This window comes from Trichosurus vulpecula, chromosome 9, assembly GCF_011100635.1.
Source record: "Trichosurus vulpecula isolate mTriVul1 chromosome 9, mTriVul1.pri, whole genome shotgun sequence".
In the NCBI taxonomy this organism is placed as follows: domain Eukaryota; kingdom Metazoa; phylum Chordata; class Mammalia; order Diprotodontia; family Phalangeridae; genus Trichosurus; species Trichosurus vulpecula.
Genome location: NC_050581.1, coordinates 32510361 through 32536457, shown reverse-complemented (window position 1 = coordinate 32536457; position 26097 = coordinate 32510361). Strand labels below are relative to the sequence as shown.

General features: G+C 41.7%; 1 protein-coding gene across 1 annotated transcript in view; it reads left to right on the top strand.

Annotated features, from left to right (window-relative positions):
* The first annotated feature begins 18869 nt into the window (after positions 1-18869).
* The window catches only part of GDA (guanine deaminase), a 90862-nt gene continuing 83634 nt past the window's right edge, over positions 18870-26097 (top strand). The window contains exon 1 of the mRNA XM_036737822.1: positions 18870-19167. Coding sequence (XP_036593717.1) covers positions 19045-19167 — 123 coding nt within the window. The 5' untranslated portion in view covers positions 18870-19044. The remainder of the gene's footprint in view (positions 19168-26097) is intronic.

The following is a 26097-nucleotide window of genomic DNA, read 5'->3' as shown; positions in this document are numbered from 1 at the left end:
CTCCTTTGCAGCCACAGCTATTGAAAAACAGAAAAAGAAAGTTCCCGCTACCAAAGTCCTTGGCATTGTCAAAGGGTCCAAAATCAGAAATGGATATGGATTTATCAGCTAAGTTTATATTAAAGATGATACATCACCTATTCCACTACTCTACCCTAAGCATAGTAGGGTCTTTCCATCTGACTTACAGGAAACAAAACAAAACTATACTTGTTGACTTACTCAAATAGAATCTGAGCTCCTTGAACTGCCTTGTTTTTCTGTTTGTACATAGTACGTGCTTAATAAATACTTTTTAATTCATTCATTTATGCATTCATATATGCATGCTTGCATTCAACCAATATGCTCTAGAACAGATATTTGTTGAGATGAATTAAACTGAATTCATCTCCAAGCCAAATTCTTCACAACCTTTCTTAGTCTCTTTTTTAGTTTTCCAGTATTTAAACCATCCTGTATTATTTCTAAATTATTTCTTTATCATCGTAATGTGCTACTTTATCATTTTCATCTGGTTCAGTGTTAAGTGCATTTTGTTGTCCTTCCAATTCATGGAAAATTGGTAATCCATGTATGGGTTATACGGCAACATCCTGTTAACCAGAATACCTCATTTCTCAGCTATGAAAGGACATGGTGTTTATACCTGTAAGGTTAATGAGAACACAAAAGCACTCTAAACAATGCCTAATAATGGATGCCCAACTATATTCTCAGGAAACATGGATATGGATATGGATCAATCATGTATTGGTTAATTTCTGCCCAGAATAAGTAAGCTTCTTCCTATCAAGCCGTGGCAGACAGCCTTCTCTGGATTTATGCGAACCTGACCTCCAACATATAAACTGAAAAATCAGACTTATTATGGAGTTGTTTTCTTTCAATGCTTCCCACTTAAAAGAACATGGTTTTGCAGGAAATCAGTTTTTCTCATCGCCTCAGATTTTGTGGTGTGTGTGTGTGTTTTTTTAGCATAACGAGTTTGTCAGAGTTTCCATGGTGAAACATGGAGCACCATGGAAACTGATAGATTTAGCTACATAGAAGAATAAATAAGATAGGCAGGCATTTATTTTACAATGCAATGACAACTTCACATAACCAGTAAAGGAAAAGCAAGTTTGTATTATATTCATTTTCCCTAGTCCACTCTTAGGCATGTAAACATTGGTTATTCCTGGTATAGTATTCACCTCAGTCCTATGCTAACTGGAAAGTGGTTTGCTACCAAAAAAAAAAACCCAAACCCAATCCAAAATACAAAACCAGTATTGTTTATGTCTATATATCACAGGCAGCAATTAAATGTGTATAATATGGAAACAGTCTTGCTGAGAAATAGTCCATGTGAAAATTCAGTGGCTAAAGCAGCCATTCAAACAATCTAGCATTTTCATATACTTTTACAGTTAATTTCAAAATAATACATAAATATTCAAAGGATCTGTGATTTTTTTTACATTGTAGAGATTTTTCCAATCTTTCCCCAACTCCCCCTAACTTCTTCTAATATTACAGGTCTTCTGCACCCTAGTAAGTTCTAAGGAATTCCCTGAGACACAAAGAAATTAAATAAATTGTCCAAGGTCACACAGCTACCACTTGCTGGGGGAGGATCTGAATCCACAAATAAACACAGATTTTGAGCTGAAAGGGACCAGAGAGGTTATCTAGTGCAATCTCCTCATTTTATATATGAGGAAACAGGAGCTCAGACAGGTTAAGTGATTTGCCCAAGGTCTTACAGGTATTTGGTGATAAACATGGGATTTGAACCCTGGTCCTCTGACTTCAAATCCCACGCAGATCTTCCTAAAGCTACATTTGGTGCTCTATTCTGCTACTGCGTGTTAAGCATCATCATTATTTAACTCTGGCTGGAATTTATGCCATGGAAATCTAATTCCCTTAGAAAGATCAATGAAATGACCCCATGGATTATGCTATGTTCCAGTCATTTGAATGGACAGTTATAGAGCCAAAGGGTACAGACCCCACCTATTAGGAGGAAACTTGAAACAATTCGGAACAATACCAAGAAAGAAATCGGGGTCTGGAAAATTGACCAAAGGACATATTTCCTGAAGTTCAACCCTAGTTCCTCTACTGCCATCGGTTGCCACCAGAGGTAACACACTTGCCCTCAGTACCTCATTTTCTCATTTTTGAAATGCAGATAATAATACCCTCCCCAGTCATACCAATTATAATGTTAATGAGGAATAGTGATAATATATATTTATTTGTAAAGTACCTGGAGCTCCTTGGATGAAATTGCTGCATATCTCTGGTGAACCTTACAAATAATTTTCAAAAATTATCCAGCCTTCACGCTTTCTATTAAAGCCTTACATTTTTTAAATTGTTACACCTACACATTAGAAGGGTAGCTGCAACACAGTGGATAGAGTCAGGACATTCTGGGTTCAGATCCAACCTCTGATACCTACTGGTGCTGTGACCTTGGATAAGCTGCTTAATTTCTTATTGCCCCTGAGACTACAAGTTGCACAATAGGTGCTAACCTATGCTGGTCAAGGGAGTTTCCTTACTTGGAGTTCCTTGTGTCAATGAAATTACAGGTCAAAAGGGGAAAGAAAAATTTAGAAGTCAAATCCTACAATTACTCATATCACTCATCCCTAATTAGCCATGTCAGTCTCTACTTGTTTAACAGCATGGGAGTTTGGACCAAAGTATGTTCACAAATGGTGGATTGGGAAATCAGAAAATCAATGGGATGAATCTACGTCCTAGTAATTCAGACAGATGAAATACCTGTTGGTTTTGGTGTTTAGTGGCTTTGTACTGGCTTTATGTCAGAAAATGGCTCTGAATGAATAAACAAATGAATCTTCATTTGGAATCATAGCCTCTAAGAGCTGGAAGGTATAACAAAGAGCATGTAGGCCAACTTCCTTATTTTACAGATGATTAAACTGGGACCTTCCCACTTCCTTTCCTCCCATTGATTTCTCAACCTTTTGTAATCTGGCTTCCTACTTCCTCACTTGAATGAAGCTGTTCTTTCCCTAGTTACCAGCAATCTCTTAATTGTCAAATTTGATGGTCTTTCCTAAGTTCTCATCCTTCTCAACATCTCTGTAACATTTGGTACTACTGACCAAACTCTTTTCCTGTATACTCTCTCTTCTCTAGGTTTTGGGGATATTGCTCTCTCCTGGTTCTCCTCCTACCTGTCTGACTGTTTTCCTGTCTCCTTTTCTGGCTTACTATTCATATCAGGCCTACTAACTGTGGGTGTATACCATAACCTTGTCCTAAACCCTCTTCTCTTCTCTCATATTTCGTGGCCTTATCAACTTCCATGGGTTTATATGTCTGGGAGGCATCTATGAAGAGCATTTTAAAACCAGGAGTGGGGAACTTGCTGCCTTGAGGCCACATGTGGCTTTCTAGGTCCTCAGGTGTGGCCTTTTGACTGAGTCCAAGTTTTACAGAACAAATCCTTTTATTAAGGGGATTTGTTCTGTGAAGTTTGGATGCAGTCAAAGGGCTGCACTTGAGGACCTAGAGGGACAAAAGTGGCCTTGAGGTTGTAAGTTTCCCACCTCTAATAAATCCGTGGGAGCTGATAAGGTCACCTCTACATAGATAACTCCCAGTTATATATAATCTAACCTTAGTCTCTCTCCAGAATTTTAGTCATGTATCACCAACTACCTGTTGCACATTTCAAACTGGATGTTCCAGAGACATCCCAAATTCAACATGTCAAAAACAGAACTTATTTCTCTTTGCCTCCAAGCTTATCTCTCTATTTTTCAATTTATGTTTTCGAGTACCACTATTCTTCCAATTTCCCAGGTTTCTAACGTGAGGATTATTTTCAGTTCCCCATTCTCACTCACCACCCATGTCTAATGAGTTACCAAATCTTGCCATTTCTATCTCAAAAACCTGTCATGTCCCGTTTTCTGTACTCACACAGCTACCACCCCAGCTTAGGCCCTTATCATCTCTATGCCATACTCTTGCAATAACCCCCAATTGCTATCCTTAAGTTTTTCTTCTACTCCAATCCATTTCCCAAAAAGCCCTCAAAGTGATTTTTAAAAAAGTATTATTTATTTTTAACATTAAAAAGCTTTTTTTTGGTTCCAAGTTTTCCTCCTTCCTTCTCCTCCTCCCCCCCCTCCTCGTTGAGAAGGCAAGCAGTAAGATATCAATTATACATGCAAAATCATGCAAATTTCCACATTAGCTATGTTGGGGGAGAAAAAAAGCAAGAAAAATTAAGAAAGTGAAAAAATTATACATCAATTTGCACTCAGAGTTCATCGGGTCTCTTTCTGAAGGTGGAGATCATTTTTCATGAGGCCTTTGGAATTGTCTCGTATTGGTGTATTGATCAGAGTGGCTAAGTCTTTCACAGCTGATCATTGTTACAATAGTGCTTTTCTTTACAGATAGGTCTGACCTAGTCCTTGTCCTACTCAAGAAACTTCAGCGGCTCTCAGTTTCTACTAGAATCAAATATAAACTTAATGTTCTTCACAACTTGGCCCCAGACTATCTTTCTAACTCCATTATGGATTATTCCCATTCCCATAATCTGTGGTCCAACTAAACTGGCTTTCTGGATGCTCCTCACACATGGCCCTGCATCTTCTATCTTTGTCCTTTTGCACTGGCTGTCTCCCAAGTCTAGAATGGTGTCCTTGATCACCTTTGCTTTATAGAATCTATTGGCTGCTTGCTTGAAGGGTGAGTAGAGTGCTAGAGTTAGATCTGAGTTTGAATCCTGCCTCAGGCACATGTTAAGGATATGACTTTGGGTAAATCACCTGATGTCTCTCAGCCTCAGTTTCTTCATCTGCAAACTGGGGCTAATCCATCACAGGGTTGTTGCAAGGATAAGAGACACAGCTCCTGGGTAATTAATCATTTTATTAATAATGCAAGCATCTTACCAATAAAATGGGTCAGTGATGCTCTCAAATTCCAAAAACAAATCATAGCAATGGGCTCACCATTCATATGCCCTTAGAAGAGTGAGTGTTCCCAAGGGTGGCAATCAATTCTGATTGGTTAACGCTGAGAGAATGAATATTATAATGAGAGGTGGGCTTCTTCCAGTGAGGGTCTTGAGATACATCACTAAGCATCCAAATCTTGGTCAAAGAAACATCAATGTCCATATTACCAGTCTGACAACAGAGAGAATTCACATTTTCCCAGACCCCTCTGGGTAAACACAATGAGCAGAAATATACCCATTTGCCTAAAATTAGAATTTCTTTACTATCTTGGATTAGATCTTTAGCCTTCCTGACTGGGTAAGTCTGTCCAAGATTTCCCAGTGCGGATACATCAGGTCCCTGCCCAAGCACCACTTAATGGCTATTTTTTTAGGTTGTAAATAGTAACTGTTTCTTTTGACCAGCAACCCTAAGGGTCTTCCCCTCCCAGTTATTTTTTTTTAATTAAAGGGGCCATTCCTTGACTCACCTCTTAAAGAGGCCTATTCACTCAATGGTCATTTCCTCACTCAAAGTGAGAACCTGAAAAGACCTTAGCTCAAAAGGGCCAAGGTCTCCCATTGCATCCTGGGCCATCTCTAATTGTCCTGATGAATATCTGGCCACTGGATCCAGATGGCTCTGGAGGAGAAAGTGAGGCTGGTGACTTTGCCCAGCCCCGCCCCCCTCACTTTAATCAAAGTCAACTGCAAGTCATGTTATCATCTCCCTGATGTTATGGTCCTCTTTGAGAATGGAGGACAAACACAAGCCACTGTGGTTAATTCCTGGATGAGGAGGTAGAAAAGAGGAAAAAAAAAAAACCTTGGTCTCAAATAATTAGTTCTTAAATACAAGAGAAAAATAATCATTTCTTTCAATACATAAGGTATTTTGCAAATCTTAAAACTCTATATGAACATTAGTATTACTGTCATTGAATTTCTGACTTCCTTCAAAACTCAGCACAAGTACTGCCTTATATACATGATTTTTGATTCATGCGTGAATAGGATTTAAGTGAGGCAGAGTTGCATGAAGTCATCAGCCTTACTCTCTCCTCCAAAGTCATTACAATCCAGTAGCAGGACAGAATCAAGACGCCTGGCGATGGCTCAAGACGTAGGGGATGTTTCGACCGCAGAGTAGGATTCCCTGCCTGTCGCACTAATCAAGCCAGGGTTGGGTAAGCAGACAATTTTTAGGGTACCTTTTCTAGCCCCTTCCTCACCAGGAGGTAAGCAGTGTGACCCTTAAAAGGCTGCTCAGATACCCAGGGGCCTGCCAAATCCCACTGCTGCTTCCAATGAGAAATGACCCTATGGCCTGGGCCACCTGTATGCAGGATTGCGACTACAGCTCCCAGCGTATCCACACCTGGTGCTTCATCACTTGCCTGTCACCACGGGACTTTGAGATAGGTAAAAATGATAAAATGGTACACAAAGCCTTTCTTGATCCCCCAACTTCTGGCACCCTCCTTTCCTTACTACTTCACATTTAACTGCTGAGTATTTGTTTTCTATTATGTGTGTGTGTGTGTGTGTGTGTATACATAAATACATATTTTCTCCCTAATAGAAGTCTCTCCCCTTGAGAGCAGGGGCTGTGTTTTATTTTTGTCTTTATGTAATACAATGCCAGGTGCTTATTAATACCTTCTTAGGTCATTTATTCCTATCTATTGCTATGCTAATCATTGCTTTGTCATTATCTGCTTCATTCCAGTGCCTTCTCTTAAGACACTGCCACTTGAGGGGCCAAGCATGGCATCTTGTGGTTTGATTACATAAAAAAGTACTCAGCTTTGTTGCTCTCTGATGGTTTTGCCCTTTCTTCGAAAGAGTGAGGCTACAACAGATGTAGGGATACAGTCAACTTGTTACCTGTCATTTTGAACTGGAATCTAGGGGCAGGGGGGAGGGGGCCCTCCATTGCCCCTTCTAACGTAATTGTGTACCCTAACTACTATCCACTGGTATGCTGCTTTCTGAAATAGTGTTTGGTATAACTTTAATGTTCAAAACACTGCCTGTCCAGTCTCATTTTTATAGTATAAGGACAGTGGTTGTCCTTGAGAAAGGCTCTGCTGTGGACCTCAAGTGTTAGGACATGAAGGCTTGCTCTATCCCTTGTGAGAAATGGGAAAAGAAGCCTTGTTGGAAAAGAGGAGGAGCAGCTGTTTTTCATGAACACCAAAAATGCAAAGGTTCCATTTTCTATCTTGATTTTTCTTTTTTTTTTCTTCTCCCTTTTCTCCCACCTTCTCCCTTCTCCTTTCCTACCTTCCCTGCACCCCCTTGAAGAAAAGGATGGAACCAAAATGCCATCTTTGAAAGAAGCTTGACTTTGCTGCTTGTTCCAGATCAGGCCTGCCAGGAGAATGGGGAGTGGAGCTCCCACAGTGGACAAAGTCTCAAATGCCCCATTGTTTCTTGGATCTGCAGGCCCTTGGCTGTGGGGGTAGAGAGTAAAAGGGGACAAGGATAGGGTCCGATGGGGAATATGCTTCCCTTCAAGCCCTAGGGGGTGGCCAGTTGACTTGGTCTGCTGGGAACATTTGAAAAGGCCATGAAACCTGATCAAATGGGGCCACCAACATGAAGGTGCAGTCTACATTGGCTATACCAGCTAGCATCCATTCCACCCCTCATCTGTTTTCAGCCCTTTGCTTTTTTCCAATATATTTTCAGTTGTAGTGGTTAGTGTCTGCACAGATACCACTGCCACCCCACTAGAAGCACACTCCACACATAGCTTGTCTGCGGAAAGGGAGAGAGCTGTGTCAGATTCCCCTCCCACCCCCACCAACTGACTAGTTCTAACACTTAGAAACTTCCTACTCCTCTCATTCCTTGTCCTTTTCTCTGCCACCATTAGCATGCCTGTAGTTTACTTCAGTTAAATTACTGTAGTAGTTTGCAATCACTTTATATTTTAAAAACACTTTGTATTTTGTCCAAAATCAAATAGCTCATTAGTAGCAGGTCCTTCCTAGTATCTTCTTTCCCATATTACATTGGTTTAAGAGGACTATTTCCCTATTTAATAGCAGAAGGTATGCAACAAGGGAAGTGTATGACAAATGTCTTTGATTCTTTTTCATTCACCTATCTTAAAAATGGTGCAACACAATTTGCTTAAGCACTTTGGCTTAAGACTTTAAGGAATAGAAACCTGATAGATCTGAAGAAAAGGAAAGCTCCAATTTAACTGGTTTCAAGATAGGGGTGTGCTATTGACTGTACAAATCTCCTCACTTCTTCTTAGAAGGCCTAAGCGTGATTTGGGTACATCTGTCCAAATGGTTATCATTGACTCACAACCAGAAAATCACACAAAGCAGCTGATTATTAATGAACTGTTTCACTGACTTAGTCTGGCTTGACATCTGTAGCTGGGATAAGCAAGTGTTTATTATAGATTAAACTGTACCAGAGGAGTTGTCATTTTATGACAGTTTGGGACATGACCATTCGTTTCATTTGTGTCCTGTGCCCTCTATGGTATTCAACCACTCACTTTTGGGAACTAATGGAGCAAGACTAGATTCTTGACCAATAGTTTGCATTCTTTGTACCAGTAGGGCCTTCTTGCTTAATAACATGACAACATTTTGTGTATTCATTAGGATGTGGGATCTACTACCCATTTATGCTTAGTACATGAGGCTAGGGAGTTATTTGGATGTACATAGAGGATAAATGACAATGGATAGGGTGCTAGGTGGTTCAGTGGATAGGGCTCTGGGCCTGTAGTCAGAAAACATGAAGTTCATATCCTTTCTCAGACACTTCCTTATGATCTTTGTGACTCTGGGCAATCACTTAAGCTCTGTTTGACTCAACTGTAAAATAAGGATGCACTTACTTTACAGGGTTATTGTGAGGATCAAATGAAGTCATATTTGTAAAGTGCTTAGCACATAGTAGGTGTTTAATAAATACCTGTTCGCCTTCCTACCCTTTCTGATCACTTAAAGATATGCGTGGTTAAATAGCAGTTTGTCTCAAAAAGGTCCATGAGTTTTATATTGTGCTGCAAATTCATTATTTGTCAACTGTAATATATATGTATGGCTGCCAAAAAAGCCAATAGAATCTTGGGCTGCACTGAGAAGGATCCAGGAATCAAGAGTCCTACTGTACTCACCCTGGTCAGACAACATTTGGAGCAACGTTCAGGGTGTCACTGTCTTAAGCTACAGAATATCCAAACGAAGGCAACCAGAATGGTGAAGGGTCATGCCTTAAAATGATCTGTGGAAGGGACTGGGAATATTTTGCCTGGAGAAGAGAAGACTTGGGGGAAGACAGGACAGATGTCTTTATGTGAACAGCTGTCATATGGTAGGGGAAGTACACTTGTTCTAGGAAAGCAGAACTAGGACTGATGGGTAGAAGTTACAAAGACAATTTAGGTGTGATGTCACAGGAAAAAATCATAAAAGCTTCCTAAGAATTAGGATTTTTCCACAAGCAGAAGAGCTGACTTGGAAGGTAGGCTCTCCTCCTGTTAGAGGTCTCCAAACAGAAATTTTGTTCTTTTCCAGTTATGGATTGGACTAAACAGTTGCTGAGCTTCCTTCCAATGGAAAATTCTATGTTGCTCACCCTTACTTAGGAGAAAGATGTTGTGTAGGGCCCTGAACCACCTTCCCCCAAGATGACTGAAGGACAGACATATGATGAGAAGGTGGCTCTGTGGTACATAGGAGTGATATGCTGTGAACTACTGGTGGGAAATCCTCCTTTTCACAGTTCCTCTCAGTAAGACTGATCATCAAGGTGGACCTGAAGTTTCCTGAAGCCCAGGACCTAATCTCTAAGCTATGTAACATCTCAGAGTGATTGGCCCTCATCCACGTTTTGGACCTTCCCTGGGTGTAGGGCCATTACTAAAAGGCACACTACCCCTGCATCCTACCTTCTCCTCCTTCTTCCCACTAAGCCCTATCTTCCTGAAGAGGTTTATGTATATTTTATCTATTGAGGGGAAGTGGCATGACAAAAGTAGATCCTTGGCCTCTCCACTCTTCATCCTTTTATCTCCGCAGAAACTATTTAACAGTTAAATGTTTTGTGTAAAAAAAAAAGAGAAAATTATATGATTTTTGAGACTTAGTCAATCAGTCATCAAGCATTTTATTGTGTTTACTATGTGCCAGGCACTTTTCTGAGTGCTGGAAATATCAAGAAAGATGGTTCCTGACCTCAAGGAGCTCACATTCTATCAAAGACTATATAAGGTTGTTAAGGTCTGCTCCTCTCCCCACACCGCCACATTAGATTGTAAGCTCCCTGAAGGAAGGGACTTTTTGCCTCTTTTTGTATTCTCAGAACTTAATACAGTTCCTGATAAGTAGTAGGCACTTAATAAACATTTATTGAATTGAACTGAAATATGTACATACATGATATAGACAGGATAAATCATATTCATCATATTTCCATATTAGTCATGTGGTAAAAGAAGAATCAGAACAAAAGGGAAAAAATATGAGAAAGGAAAAACAAAAAGAAAGTTAAAATAGTATGCTTCAATCTGTATTCAGACTCCATAGTTCTTTCTCTGGATGCCGATAGCATTTTCCATCATGAATCTTTTGGAATTGTCTTGGATGGTTGTATTGCTGAGAAGATCTAAGTGATTCACACTTCTTCACTGTACAGTGTTGCTGTTACTATGTAAAATGCTCTCCTGGTTCTGCTCACTCCACTCAGCATCAGTTCATGTAAGTCTTTCCAGGTTTTTCTGAAATCCACCTGCTCATCATTTCTTATAGCACAATATTATTCCATCACATTCGTATACTATACCTTGTTCAGCCATTTCCCAATTGATGGGCACCCCCTCAATTTACAATTCTTTACCATCACAAAAAGAGCTGCTATAAATATTTTTGTACATGTGGGCCCTTTCCTCTTTTTTATAAGCTCTTTGGGATATAGACCTAGTAGTGGTATTGCTGGATCAAAGGGTATGCACAGTTTTGTAGCCCTTTGGGCATAGTTCCAAATTGCAATGAGAGGTAATCTTAGAATGAAGGTCCTAGTAGTGCGGAGGGTGCTGAGAAGAGGGATGTAAAGGCATCTTGCAAAAGGTGGGATGTGAGCAAAGTTTTGTAGAAAGTAAGAAGTTGGGAGGCAGAGACAAGAGAAAGCATTAGGCCTGAGGGACAGCCAACGAAAAGGCATAGATTTAGAAGATTTGAGTTTCTTTTATGAGGAAAAAGAAAAACGGCAATTGTCACTGGATCACAAAATGTAAGAAGACTGGAAAGGTAGGAAGAGGCCAGGTTGTGAAAGGCTTTAGAAGCCAAACAGGACTTTATATTTATTTGATCCTGGAGGTAATAGGGAACTACTAGAATTTATTGAGTAGGGTAGTGATGTAGGCACATCTGCATTTTAGGAGGGTCACTTTGATTGTGGAGTAGAGGATGGACTGGAGTCAGGAGAGACTGGAAGCAGGGAGACTAACCAGCAGGCTATTGCAATAGTTCAGGCATGAACCTGAACCAGGCTGATGGATGTGTGAGTGGAGAGAGGGGGGACATATACAAGAGATGCTGTGAAGGTAGAAAGGATGGGACTTGGCATCAGATTGGGATTCAAATACGGATTTTCCTGATACCAAGCCTAGAACTCTATTAGGCCAAGCTACCTCTTGGTGGTTAATAATGGACTTTATTTTTTTAAGTTGTAGCAGAATGGATTATTCACTAGGGGGTGGAGCCAAGATGGTGGCTAGAAAGCAGGGACTTGCTTAAGCTCTCCCCCAAATCCCTCCGAACACCTGTAAAAAATGGCTCTGAACAAATTCTAGAGCTGCGGAACCCACGAAAGAGCAGAGGGAAACAGATCTCCAGCCCAGGAGAGCCTGGATGGTCGCCGGGAAGGGTCTATCGCACTGTGCTGGGAGCGGAGTGCAGCCCAGCGTGGGCCACACTGGGACAGACCAGACCTGGAATCAGCCAGCTGGAGTAGGCCTTAGGGCCATGAATCATTGAGCTGTGGCAGTTACCAGACTTCTCAACCCACAAACGCCAAAGAGCAGGTTAGTGGGAAACTGCGGGATTGAGTTCAGAGCGGTCCAGCCACCAGCCCTGGGGTAGTGGAGGTGGCGCAGCAGTGGCAGTGGCAGCAGCAGGAAGCTCCTGAGGCTGCTTCTAGAACTCCAGCATCAGCTGCTTCCCGAGTCCCTGGCTCACACTGTGGGAGGAATCTAGCAGCAGATCAGAGGAGGAGTGCAAGGAGCACTTTGTGGACACAAAGGCAGATTCTCTTGCTGTGACCAGCTTAGATCTGAATTGTGGTCCTGGTTGGCGGTTCTTGGGGGTGGAGGAGCGCTGCTGGGACAGAGCCTGGGGTGACAGCAGACTAGTAGTAGCTCTGAAAACAGCAGTGCTTGGACCCTAAAGCTTGGGACAAAGTACTCTCTACTCTACAAGCAGTCATACCCTGACAAAAAGCTCAAGGGTCAAGTAGTTGGCTGGGAACATGAACAGGCAGCTAAAATGAACTCAGACTCAAACTCAAACTTTAGATTCCTTTTTAGGTGACAAAGAAGATGAAATCATACAGCCAGAAGAAGTCAACAAAGTCAAAGAGCCTACATCAAAAGCCTCCAAGAAAGATATGAATTGGGCTCGGGCCATGGAAGAGCTCAGAAAGCATTTGGAAAAGCAAGTAAGAGGAGTACAGGAAAAATTGGAATGAGAAATGAGAGTGATGCAAGAAAACCATGAAAAACAAGTCAATGACTTGGTAAAGGAGACCCAAAAAATACTTAAGAAAATAACACCTTAAAGAAAAGACTAACCCAAATGGCAAAAGAGTTCCAAAAAGCCAATGAGGAAAAAAATGCCTTGAAAGGCAGAAATAGCCAAATGGAAAAGGAGGTCCAAAGGACCACTGAAGAAAATACCACCTTAAAAATTAGACTGGAGCAAGTGGAAGCTAGTGACTTTATGAGAAACCAAGATATTATAAAACAGAACCAAAGGAATGAAAAAATGGAAGACAATGTGAAATATCTCATTGGAAAAACCACTGACCTGGAGAATAAATCTAGGACAGATAATTTAAAAATTATTAGACTACCTGAAAGCCATGATCAAAAAAAGAGCCTAGACATCATCTTTCAAGAAATTGTCAAGGAAAATTGCCCTGATATTCTAGAACCAGAGGGTAAAATAGAAATTGAAAGAATCCACCAATTGCCTCTTGAAAAAGATCCCAAAAAGAAAAATCCTAGGAATATTGTTGCCAAATTCCAGAGTTTCCTGGTCAAGGAGAAAATACTGCAAGGAGCCAGAAAGAAACAATTTGAATATTGTGTAAACACAATTAGGATAACACAAGATCTAGCAGCTTCTACATAAGGGATCAAAGGGCTTGGAATATGATATTCTGTAGGTCAAAGGAGCTAGGATTAAAACCAAGAATCACCTACCCAGCAAAACTGAGTATAATGCTCCAAGGCAAAATATGGATTTTCAATAAAACAGAGGACTTTCAAACTTTCTCAATGAAAAGACCAGAGCTGAATAGAAAATTTGACTTTCAAATACAAGAATCAAGAGAAGCATGAAAAGGTAAACAAGAAAGAGAATTCATAACGGATGTACTAAAGTTGAACTGTTATGTTTACATTCCTACATGGAAAGACGATGTGTGTAATTCAAGACCTTTCTCAGCATTAGGGGAGTTGAAGGGAATATAGACAGAGGGCACAGGATGAGTTGAATATGAAGGGATGGTATCTAAAAAAATGAAATAAATTTAAGGGGTGAGAGAGGAATATATTGAGAGAGGGAGAAAGGGAGAGATAGAATGGGGTAAATTATCTCACGTAAAAGTGTCAAGAAAAAGCAGTTCTGTTAGAAGGGAAGAGGGGGCAGCTGAGGAGGAATGAGTGAATCAGACTCTCATCGGATCCAACTTGAGGAGAAAATAACAAACACACTCAATTGGGTATCTTACTCCACAGGAAAGTAAGGGGAAGGGTGTGTTGGTAAGCAAAATGGGCTCCTTAGCACTTAGTTCAACAAGTGCCCTTGAAGACTTTGGCTTTTGTTTGCTTTGAGTAATTCAGTGTATTTCATTGAGTCTTACTAAGTGCTAAGTCCCAGGGCCCAAACCCCTATTAGGTGTAAAACCTTAGTGGGTGTGGATTGGCAGCTAAGGTGGGGCCCAAGGTAGGGTTAACTTCAGGGAGGGCCTAGTTTACATGTCTGGGACAGCAGAGGCTCTTAGATCATGTGGGTGTAAGTCGCCTCTTTGTGACGATTTTAGGTCATGTGGGTGAGTCGAATGTGTGACTCACCCCTGACGCTGAAAAAGATATAAAAACCAGGGGTTGGCCTCCTCTTCCTTGGAGCTCATTCCCGCAGCAGTGATGGCGTGTGTGACTCTGGTCCAGCGCTTGTTCTGAGCTCCTGGGCTGAACCTAGATGTTGGTAACTATGAATCTGTATTGGGTCTGTCTGTTGATGTTTGTACTTTGTTTGTAATTTGCTCTGAAGTTCAGTGTGCTGGTCTCTTCCCCTGAACTAAGTGAATGATATTTGTATGCTGAATCAAAGTAAGCTTGTCAACCCCTTGACCTTGCTTTCCTTAGTTAAGCAGATCAAAAGAACCTGTGCTGTTGGCAGCTTTCTGGGTGCTGGCTGTGGGTGGATCTTACACCCCCACAGAAGCTGCCAGCCGGATTGTTGAAACAAAGGGGATAAAAGGGGGGATGATAGAAGGGAGGGCAGATAGGGGGAGGAAGTAATCAAAAGCAAACACCTTTGAAAGGGGACAGGGTCAAGGGAGAAAACTGAATAAAGAGGGACAGGATAGGATGAAAGGAAATATAGTTAGCCTTCCACAACATGAGCATTGTGGAAGTGTTTTACATAATGATACATGTGTGATCTATGTTGAATTGCTTGCCTTCCTAGAGAGGGTGGGTGGGAAGGGAAGAGGGGAGAGAATTTGGAACTCAAAGTTTTAAAAGCAGATGCTTAAAAAAATAAAAAAAAAGTTGTTTTTTACATGCAGCTGGGAAACAAGATATATAGGGAATGGGGCATAGAAATCTATCCTGCCCTACAAGAAAGTAAGGGGAAAGGGGATGGGGGCGGGGAGTGGGGTGAAAGAGGGGAGGGCTGACTGGGGAACAAGGCAATCAGAATATATGCCATCTTGGAATGGGGGGGAGGGTAGAAATGGGGAGAAAATTTGTAACTCAAAATCTTGTGGAAATCGATGTTGAAAACTAAAATATTAAATAAAAAAAATAAATTGTAGCAGAATGGATAGGGTTCTGGCCTTGGAACCAGAAGATCTGGGTTTGAATTCCACCTTTGACTAGTTGTGTTACTGGGGATAAATTGCTTAACCTCTTTCAGCCTCAGTTTCTTCTTCTATGAAATGGAAATAATAATACTTGTAGTACTTACCTTATAGTTTCCAAGGATCAAGTGAGATAATGGGTGACAAGGGCTCTGGAAAATGTAAAGTGTTACGTAAATGTCAGGTATTATTATAACCTGAAAATCTCATTAGCCATTCAGGGTAGGAGGGAATGCCTGGAAGAGAATGCCTCCCTGATGCCTTTCAGTCTAAAGGAGACACATGATCTGAGGATGAGTAGAGAAAACAAGCTGAAGAAAGGAGCCAGACTATTGAAGTTCACAGTCAGTGGTGAGGGACCTGGGCTAGAAAGCACAACAGCACTAGGAAATACGGGTTCTTGGGTGCTTATGCTTTGCAACAGCCTGAGTGGGAATGGAAACAGAACTGTGGTCCTTTCCTACAGGTGAGCCATCTGAGAGTGAAATGTGCATGTGGGGAGATCCACAAATGGCAACCACACTGGCATATCCAGGATGGCTGCTAGTGCAGGTTCTTAGATCTGTGTTGCTAAGGAGAGATAGCTATTTCAGGGGTCAATAATCTTTTTAATCACATAAAATACAGACCGGAAATACAAAGAAGAGAAATAAAAGACCAACAGACAGGGCTCTACTGCCTGAATCAAAGCTTTACATCCACCACTGAATTGAGAGAGCCTTTACCTCTGAGCAGTTGTGGGGTTCTAAACATATGGCCACTCAGAGTCTCGACCAGTGAATCCCAACATCTTTCTCATAAGTGAGTTCCCAAAGCAAAAGGTCACCTTTCAGAATATATACTCTTTAAGCTCAGTACCTAATTAGAAATTAACAAAAGGTGTGTAAGCCTTTCTACAATGGGCTCCACATGAGGCCTATTGATGGGTGGAGAAGATCTTATTCCCCATTGACCCTACAGAAGGCCATGAAGAGCAGATTCTACAGCTCCCCACCTTCCCGCCACACACTCCAAGAGCCTGTTTTTATTTTTAATATTTTTCTCAGGGCACCAAGAAATGTTGTGGGGACAGGAGATCATCTTCTATTTTGAAGTATATGGATAGAAAGAGCAAGTTTCTACCTTTCTTTTATGGTCTCTGAACCTGCTAGGAGAATCTCCTCAGGGTTTCAGCTGGGTGGAAGAGGCAGGGCAGGTAGTGAAGTCAGGGGAAAAGGCAGAGAGGGGGACAAGTGTTACTTCACCTCTCTGGGCCTCAGTTTTCTCATATATAGTGAGGCAATTGACCTAGGTGATCCCTAAGGTCCTCCCTTTCAGCTCTGAATCTTTTAAAGCTTATCCCTAGGTAATGGCAACATTTCCTGCTTTCCATGAGGCAAAGATGGTCACCTTAGTTATAAGCTCAGCATGGTTCATTTGCTATTTTTCATAAAACAGCCCCACTTTCAAAAACATATATTTATAGACACATACACATATAAGTATATTATATATGCTATATCACATTTCCTACTCTTGAAATTGTTATGTATTTATATATGAACATCATCATTTCCTATATTCCCCTCTCTCCATCCGCACCCAGAGAACTATAACTTAAAACAACGATAAAAAAGGAAAGAGATGGAAAAAATAAGTAAGAAAACTAACCAATATAGCAACCAAACCAGGCATTATGTGCAGCGCTCCACACCCACAGTCTCTTGCTCTCTGCAAAGAAAGGAGAAAGGTGGATGTACTCCCATACCCTTACTATGCAGCCAAACTAGGTCATTACAATTACACCGTACTCAGTTTCAGTTTTCTTGATTGTTCCTTACATTGCTCCAATCCTTGTGCGTGTTGTTTTCCTGATTTTCTATCTTCACTCTCCATCTGTTCATATGAGTCTTCTCATGGTTCTCTATCTTTTTATAGCCATTGTTTCTTACAATTCTATAATATTCCATTGCATTCGTGTATCACAACTTGTTTAGTCAGTCCTCAGTCAATAGGCATCTACTTTTTGCCCTTGTTCTTTGCTATTAGAAAAAGTGCTGCTAGAAATTTCTCCCTCCCTCCCTCCTTCCTTCCTTCCTCTTTCCTTCTTCTTTCCTTTCTTCCTCCCTCCCTCCTCCCTCCCTCTTTCCCTCTCTCTCTACCTCCTAAGGATATATGTCTAGCATGGAGATCAAAGGGTATGGACACTTTTAATCAGGACGTGTGTCTTTTAAGGAGCCTTCACAAAAAGAATATTCTTTGTGAGACCTCAAGTCTAGGATTTTGGTTCATCAAATAGAGTCAGTTTAGTTTCTTTGAATTCTCCATTTTGTGCTCCTGAAAATAGAGAATCAAAAGAGACCCCTTCACATGAGTTAGTATCATAAAAACAGCAATGCAGAGAATGCCTGTGCATACACGGTTTTGAAAATGACTCTTTAAGTAGGAACTGAAACATTGATTCATACCAGGATATCCTGACACTGGCTTAGCCCTCCTCTCGAAGAGTATGTATGTGGAGGTAAGTAGAGGTATGGGGTATATTCCGTTCTAAGTTTCCTAGAAGAGTATCCGAAACTCTAAAATTCTTTTAAATAGGAAATGTAAACCAAGGGCTATGAGTTGTGAAAGGGAGGAGTAAGAACGTGGCATAACTGACCTTCAAGTCCTGGCAACACCATAAAGGTATCAGAGAGTGATTGGGCTGGGCATTTGCTTTGGAAAGCAAAAACAGAAGCAAAGACTGGACCAAAGTGACAAAGGAAACATGAATCTTTTGGACTTTTTCTGATATCCTGGGTAAACTCATCATGGCCTTGGATATGATGATTATGACCATAAGTTTTACAAAACATAAAAACCCTCAAGGCTAAATGAAAGTGAAACTAAATCACGAGCCCTCAAGCCATCAACTCTTGGCAAAATTTCAGAACTCTGATTTCTAAGTGCCTTAGAGACAGGAGGGACTAACAGTAACTACTGAATGAACCTATGGGGTTGGACCCCTGTCATAGAATCTGGAGCAGGAACGGTCCTTAGAAATAATATTGTCCGACCCTTTATTTTACAGATCATAGATTTAGAACTAGCAAGAATTCAGGCCTTTGGTCGCACACATAGGAGTCAAATCCTACACCTTGGACTCTCAACTCCAAGTACTCTTTCTCATCTCTCCATGCGTGATCTTTTTAAAAGGGAGGAACAAGAGGAAAGCGCTCATAAAACCTTGTTTTGCTCTAAAGTTAAAAAAAAAAAAGACCAAGGCAGGAAACCCGTCTTCCACCCCTTGCATTCACCCACATCCCTAACCTGAGAGAGTGACTCAGAATCCTCTGCCTCCAAACTTAACCCCAAAAGTTAAGCTGATTTTTTTTTAGAGGGGGCGGGGGAGGGCCCTAAGGGTTAAGTCTCAAAAGAAAACAGGGAGGAGAAAAGTACTTTTCCGCCGCGTTGGCCACTCCCCAAAGGGAAAAGAGGCGTGGCGGGAAAGCCCCAGAGCCTAGAAGAACGCCTATTGGAATCGAGTATCGCTGGGCGACGCCTCCGGGGGGCAGGCCTAGAGACTTGCAGCTGGGTACAAGAAAAACCCGTGTTGCTTCTGCAGCGTCTGCCCCAGTGTCCAGCCTCGCCAGTCTTCCCTGCGGCTCTAGCAGCCCTTGCGCTCTGTCAGCGCGCACTAATTCCGCTCCTCCACCCGGGCACCCTCAGTCTCCTGGCCAGCCAGAGCCTCTGCCATGTGCGCTGCCCACATGACGCCCCTGGCGCACATCTTCAAAGGGACTTTCGTCCATTCCACCTGGACCTCTCCCATGGAGGTGCTGCACGACCACATCCTCGGCGTGTGCGACGGTGGCAAAGTAAGCGTCTGGGCTGGGTGCTCGGGAGAAGGTGGTGTGGAACAAGCAAATACCCAGGAAGGGGTGGGGGGCGGACGGATGTCCAGGGCTAGGACTTCGCTCCTGGTCCGTGGCAGTCGGAGAAGAGTCAACTGCAGGGTTCAGAGAAAGGAAAGAATTGAGAGCAACATGGGAGTTGAACGTGATCGAGCCTGCCTCTTTGCCACAGCAGGCTAAAATGCACCGCGATTGCCCTGGCATCAGGTTTAGCCTCGGATTTTGCTAGCTTGTAAAAGAAGGGGTTCCCTCACAGTTTGGTTTAAGACCTGCCACTTTCCCAAGGCTCCTTTTTCTGCAGGCTGGCAGACAGGTAGCAGTGGCGGGAGCTGAAAAAGAAAAGAGAACCTGCTACCTAATCATTGCTTAAGAAGAAATGTATAAACCTAGGGGAAGAGAGGGTGTGGGGCCGAATTAGTAGAGGCCACTAAATGACTAATTACTTGTATTACCAGCACTGGTTGCATCCAAGTGAACTGATGTTTCCCGTGAACAGTAAACAACTTGCAATATTTAAAAAAAAAAAAAAAAGAGGGGGCGGGGCGGGGAGGAGGATTCCAGGAAAGAAATTCTTTTGTAACAATAACTGTTTTCATCAGTACTGCACTTCTACTTTAAGGCTCAAAATATCTTCGTGCGTGTTTTGAAGTTACCTTTTTAAAAAACAGCCCATGCTTTACAGTGCAATATAGAATTAGGATGGGATAAAATATTATAGCTTCACACCGAGTTTACAAGTGAAGACCCCCCTACTGCCGTAGAGAGTAGGGATGAATCTGGGACTACCCCAGGCTCATCCCTGATCTCTAGTGTTGCAAGCAAAAATAGAGCTACACCTTGATGACTTGTAAAACCTAAGAACTGTATCTATCTAAAAATGCTAACGGGTATTTTCAGTTTTGAATCTTGCTTCTGAAATCTAACGATTAGCCAAAATATTCATCCCTTCAGATGATTTAAACATGATTAAAAAAAAAAAGCATCCTGGCTGTGGATTTCTAGGAGATTTGCTGTTGTGTTACCTAGGTGATGGAGCACAGCTTCCAGAAACTTAAAGATAAAATGCACTCTCTCTGGACTGGTTGGGTGCTTTAGTGGGGTGGAGGTAACAAGTTTATGATACTGATGGACCCACACTGTTTGACCCCAGAATCATCCAAATTTGGTGAAGAAACAAATTTTGTTGTGCCCTGGTACAGCGCCTTGCTTATCATGGGTACCCCCAATTTTTTTTTTTAATTAATGATTGAGTTGAATTACCCGGTGAAACTGTGCTCCGGTTAATTACACCGGACTTCCACCTGAAGCTCTCAGGGAAGGTTTGGCACTAAGCCAGTTTAGAAGAGGTAGGTGAGATTTTCACTGAAAAATATAAGAGCAAGATTTGGGTTAAAATCCCTCCTATGACCTTGGACAAGTCACTTAACACCTCTGGGCCTTAATTCCCTTATCTGCAAAATAAAAATTATAATTACACTTGTCCTACCTACCTCACATGCTGCGTGGGAAGTCTTTATAAACCTTTAAGCTCTAGATAGATGTGAGAGCTTACTGTGAAAACTGTTAATTTACCAGGCCAGAGGCAGCATGGTGTTGGATTTGAAGCTAAAGGAACTGGTTTCAAAGCTACCTTACCTTGGACCTCAGTTTCTTCATTTGTAAAAGAAGGAGTTGGACTAGTTTATCTCTGAAGGCCTTTTCTAACTCTAGAGCTGTGGTTTCTATACCAATTCCATCCCTTCTAGCTGTTTAGCTCTTTCCCTTTTTTTCAGAATTTGGGTGAAATATGGGGCAGGCCCAGTGTGATGAGTGATGACTGAGGATAGAGAAGAGAGATTGAATCATCTACAGAAATTTGTCACCTTTTTTTCTAGGTTCTAGAGAAGAATTTGAAGATAGGGATTTAAGTAGCACTATGAGTAATTACCAGTTGAAAATTCAAAGCAGTATTTAGATGGCATTTCACAGCTTACGGTGTTATAGCAAGCTAAGTAGGAATTGAATGAATATAAGGATGGGTTGGTCAGGTGGATTGGCACATGAAAATAGTCGATCAATGGATCAGATGTTTAGTGAGCGTCTATTAGGTACAAGGCACAGCTCTAATTGTAGCTCTTGCTAAGGAATTTCTGTACAATGTTTGGTGCGTTATGTATCTTTACTATTTTTCCTCAGTTATAAGTTGCTGGGTGCCTTTGCTTCCATAGCATTGCTTTGATGAATTATTTATTAATTTTTTAAATGCGTGGAGCTCTAGGGGCTAGAAAATGTCTTCCCGTGTGAACGCAGGAATACTCTGAATCACATCAGCTACTAATCCTTTAATGAGCTCCAAGAGGGTGTGCAGGTATTACTGAACAGGTGCTAGCTTTGTGTGTTGATTGTGAGCTCAGTTCTCTTTAAACCAAAGAGAATGATAGGTACCTGGAGTAAAGGAACTCTCCTATGCTCACCCCCTACTCCCATATGACTTTCTTCTCTTCAATCTTAGGCTGGGCTTTATATTACTTTTAGGGTAGGAAGAAAGAGCAGTATGACCCTACCTCCTACCCCTAGTCATAGAAAGCCAAAGCAAGAGTATATGCAGGGAGATTTTCAGGCCCAAAGAATGACTCACTACAGTAATACGAATGCATCAGAAAGCTAAATCAAAGCAGTATAAGCTAATTTGAAAAATCTTACATTTCATACTTGTAGCCTATATATTTGACTAAGCCAGAAACAGATTTTATAGCTGCCTGGTGTGTGTGTGTGTGTGTGTGTACTGAAGGCTTTTCTAGAACTAAGATAGATTATGTGTGTGTGTGTGTGTATATGTATATAATACATCAATATGTAATATATGTATGGCACATATGTGTATGATATATATGTCTATCATATACATGCATATGATATGGCACCTTGAAGCCATGAGCATAGTATCTCGCTCATAGTCAGTGCTTAAAAAGTAGGGCAGCTATGTGGCGAGGGCTGGGCCTGGAGTCAGGAAGACTCATCTTTCTGAGTTCAAAGCCAGCCTCAGACACGTTCTAGCTGTGTGACCCTGGGCAAGTCACTTAACCTTGTTTGCCTCAGTTTCCCCATGTAAAATGAGCTGGAGAAGGAAATGGCAAACAACTCCAGTATCTTTGCCAAGCAACCCCCCCAAAGGGTCACAAAGAGTTGGATGACTGAAAAAAAAAACCAACTAAACAATCAGACTCAAAGACTGAAAGTTGTAAGGGACCTCGGAGGCCTAGTCCTATCCCTACATTTTACGTAGGAAGAAATAGAGGCTCAAGGAGGCTAAGTGACTTGTCCAGGGTCATACAGGCAGTGAGCATGAGGGGTGGAATTGGAACCAAGGCCCTTTGACTCCAGATTCAGTGCTTTCAGCGTATGCTTAGTGGTTGGAGCAAATATGATTGGATGGCTGCTGCTTGTGGTTGGAGCAGCCTGGAGACAGGTAACAGGAGTTGAGCTTGTTGAGGATAATGAAGAATTGGGAGGCCAGAGTGTTTAGCGGGAGCAACGATTGTGATGGAGACTAACTTAGTATCCAGAGTGGCCTAAAAGTACGGAAATGACTGACTCCACTCAGAAGATCTGGGCTCAAATCTTATTCTAGTCAATCAGTGAGCATTTATTAAGCATCTACTGTGTGCCAAGCACTGTGTTATGCCCAGAGGACTAAAATACAAAGACTAAAACAAGCCCTACTCTCAAAGAGCTTCTATTCCAGTGAGGAAGAAAGGAAACTGACCTTTATTAAGCACCTACTATATGAGAAGCACTGTGCTAAGCACCTTTTTTATTATCTTATCTGATCCTCACAACAGTCTTGGGAGGTGGGTGCCCTTACCTCGGTTTTACAGATGATGGTGCTGCAGCAGACAAAGGTTAAGTGACTTGCTCAGGTTCTCAGAGCTAGTAAGTATCTGAGGCCGAATTGGAACTCAGATCCTGACTGAAGGGCTGGTGCTGTATACATTGAACTACCTAGCTGCCTAGGTGAGGGAAACAATAAGTACGTATAAGCATATACAGAATAAATGCAATAAGAATACAAATAAATGCAAAGAAATTACGTAGGAGGTAGTTTGGGAAAGAGGAGTTGGGAAGGGGGACCTTGTAGGCTTTATGTAGAAAATGGTGCATGAGCTGTCTTGATAGAAGAGTGGGGTGCTATGATGTAGGGGTGAGGCATGAGTTCATACTGGGTATTGAATATAGAGATGGGGATGGAGTGTTGTACATGAGGAACAAAAAGAAGGTGATTTGGCTGGATCTGCAATATGGGAAGGTACAGTGAGACTGGAAAGATAAATTGGGGCCCAGGTTGTGGAGGTCTTGAGAAGTCAATCAAAGGAGTTTATTTTTATCTAAGAGGCAATGGATAGCCATTAGCATTTGTTGAATAGGGGAGTAAGATAGTCAATTTTACACTTAAAGAAATTAATCTTGACAATAGTATGGAGGATGGTCTGGTGTAGAGAAAGACTTAAAGCATGGAGCCCAATTAGTAGACTGTTGCAGTCATCCAGGTGGATGAAGGGTGGTACTGTGAGTAGAGAGAAGGGGTTGGATGAGAAAGATGTAGATGCAAAGAGTAAAGGCAACAAGATGAGATGACTTTTTCTAGGAGTTTGGCTGAGAAAGAGGAGAGAGAGTTTGAGGCTGTAATAGGACCTAATGAAGATTTACTGAGAATGGGAACCCAGACTTGGACATGTTTCAAGAGACTTGAAAAGGAACCAATAGATAGGGAGAGGTTGAAGGTTGGAGAGAGATAGAGTATGACCGGGGTTGAATTCTGCTGGAGAAGGCTGGGGGTGGCAGTAGGGGATAGGATCAAAGGCATATGTAGAGACGGGTCATCTCAGAGATGGAGAGATAGGAGGAGAAATTAGGTTTGATATCAAGGGGTTTTGAGAAGAAGAGAAGAGAGAATTGATGTTGAATGACTTCACTTTTCTCTGTAAAGAGGTTAGGTCCTTTTGTGAGAGAGATGGGGAAGGGAAAGTGTAGATAGCTTTTGAAAGGAAAAGATGTGAGATAAGGAAATCAATTAAGGAACAATAAAAGGATTTCCTTGTCATAAGGGATCAGTTGAAATTGGGTAAGGTGAATTTATAATATGCTATATAACAAAAGCCTTATAAAGACAAACAACTTTGAAAGACTTAAGAACTCCATTTGATGCCATGACCAAGCATTTGATAAAACATGCTCTCCACCTTCTTCCTGACAGAGGTAGTAGATTCAAGATGCACAATGAAGACATGTTTTCTGATCATTGACAGTATGGAAATTTGTTTTGCTCTACTGTATATATTTTTATCGGAGGTTTTGTTTTTCTTTGTCGTTCCCCTCAATGGGGAGAAAGTAGGAGGAAGAGAAAATGAAAATAACTAAATTTTAAAAATTAGTCACCAGTCATCATGATTGTGATGATTCCTCAGTGCTGATTACCAGCTGAATGAAATTGGGGAGGTCACCTAACTGGCCTGAACCAAAGTTTTCCTGATATATAAAATGAGTGATGGTGGTAAATCAGAAGTCTGATTAGGGAGTTGCAATAGGGAGAGTATGTCACCTCCTCCTAGCCATGTGGGGAGGGGAGGGGGCAGAAGGAGCAAAAGAACAGGCAGCTTTGGAGGAGGGCTAAAAGGTGACTGGTGTCTTCAACAGAAAGCTAAATTTGAATAAGATGATCATAGATCTAGAGCCGGAGAAGAGACTCCTGATGCTGTCTAATCCAACTCCTTCATTTTGCAGGTAGGGAAATTGAGTCCCAGAAGTTAAGTGACTTGTTCAAGGTCCCAAAGGGATATGTTAGAGGTGGAATTTGATTTTGTTAACAATAGATAGTAGTTCTGAAGAGCATAGTATAATGGGAAGAGCTAGGAGGATAGAGAAGGAGAGTAAGGGGGTGGAACAAGAAAAGAGATTTTCACCTAGGCAAAAAAAGAGATTCTGAATCAGGGGACAGGAATTTCCTAACTGTGCTATATGGGAAGTACTAAGTTGTTTTTGTTCAGTCATTTCAGTTGTGTCCAATTCTTCTCAATCTCACTTGGGTTTTCTTAGCAAAGATGCTGATATAGTTTGCAGTTTCCTTCTCCAGCTTATTTTACAGATGAAGAAACTGAGGCAAACAGAGTTAAGGGTCACACAGCTAGTAAGTGTTTGAGGCCAGATTTGAACTCAGGAATGTGAGTCTTCTTGACTCCAGAACTTGTATTCTATCCACCGCACCTCCAAGCCACCTAAGTACAGAGAAGCTAAATCAGTTCTAAGATCTTAAGTACACCAAAACAAACAAAAAAAAAACCACTAGAGTGGTATGCATGTAGCTCTGCAGATCCTGACTCTAAAGTGGAGCCCCTTCTCAATTAGTCAGTAAACATTTATTAAATGTCTACATGTGCTACATGTTTATAGTGTGCTAAGTGCTGGTGGATACAAATAAGAAAAAGACAGTCCCTGCCCTCAAGGTGCTTACAGTCTAATAGAGGTGAAGACAGTACACAAAAGGAAACTGGAAAGGAGATGGGGGCAAAGGGATGGGGGAGGCCACCAGCGGGTATCTGGGGACATGATATTTGTGGAGTTGAACCAAGCAGAGCAGTGGAAGGTAAATGAATTTAGCTGACGTCTGAGCCTTCCATAAAGATAGGCTTTGGGAGGAGTTTACTGCTCCACCTTCCAGCCTTCCAATCAGAAGGGAGTAGAAACTGAGGGTGTTGAGGAGGTGTTGAGTATCAAAGCTGCATCATTCTCCAAGATGGTGGGATTTCAGGTGATGGGCTCATCCTACAGGAGGCCTGATGTTCCTGGAACCCAAACCAAGCAGAGCCGCTGATGGTAAATGAACGGTTATAGTGATTATAATGAGGGGTGAGAGTAGAG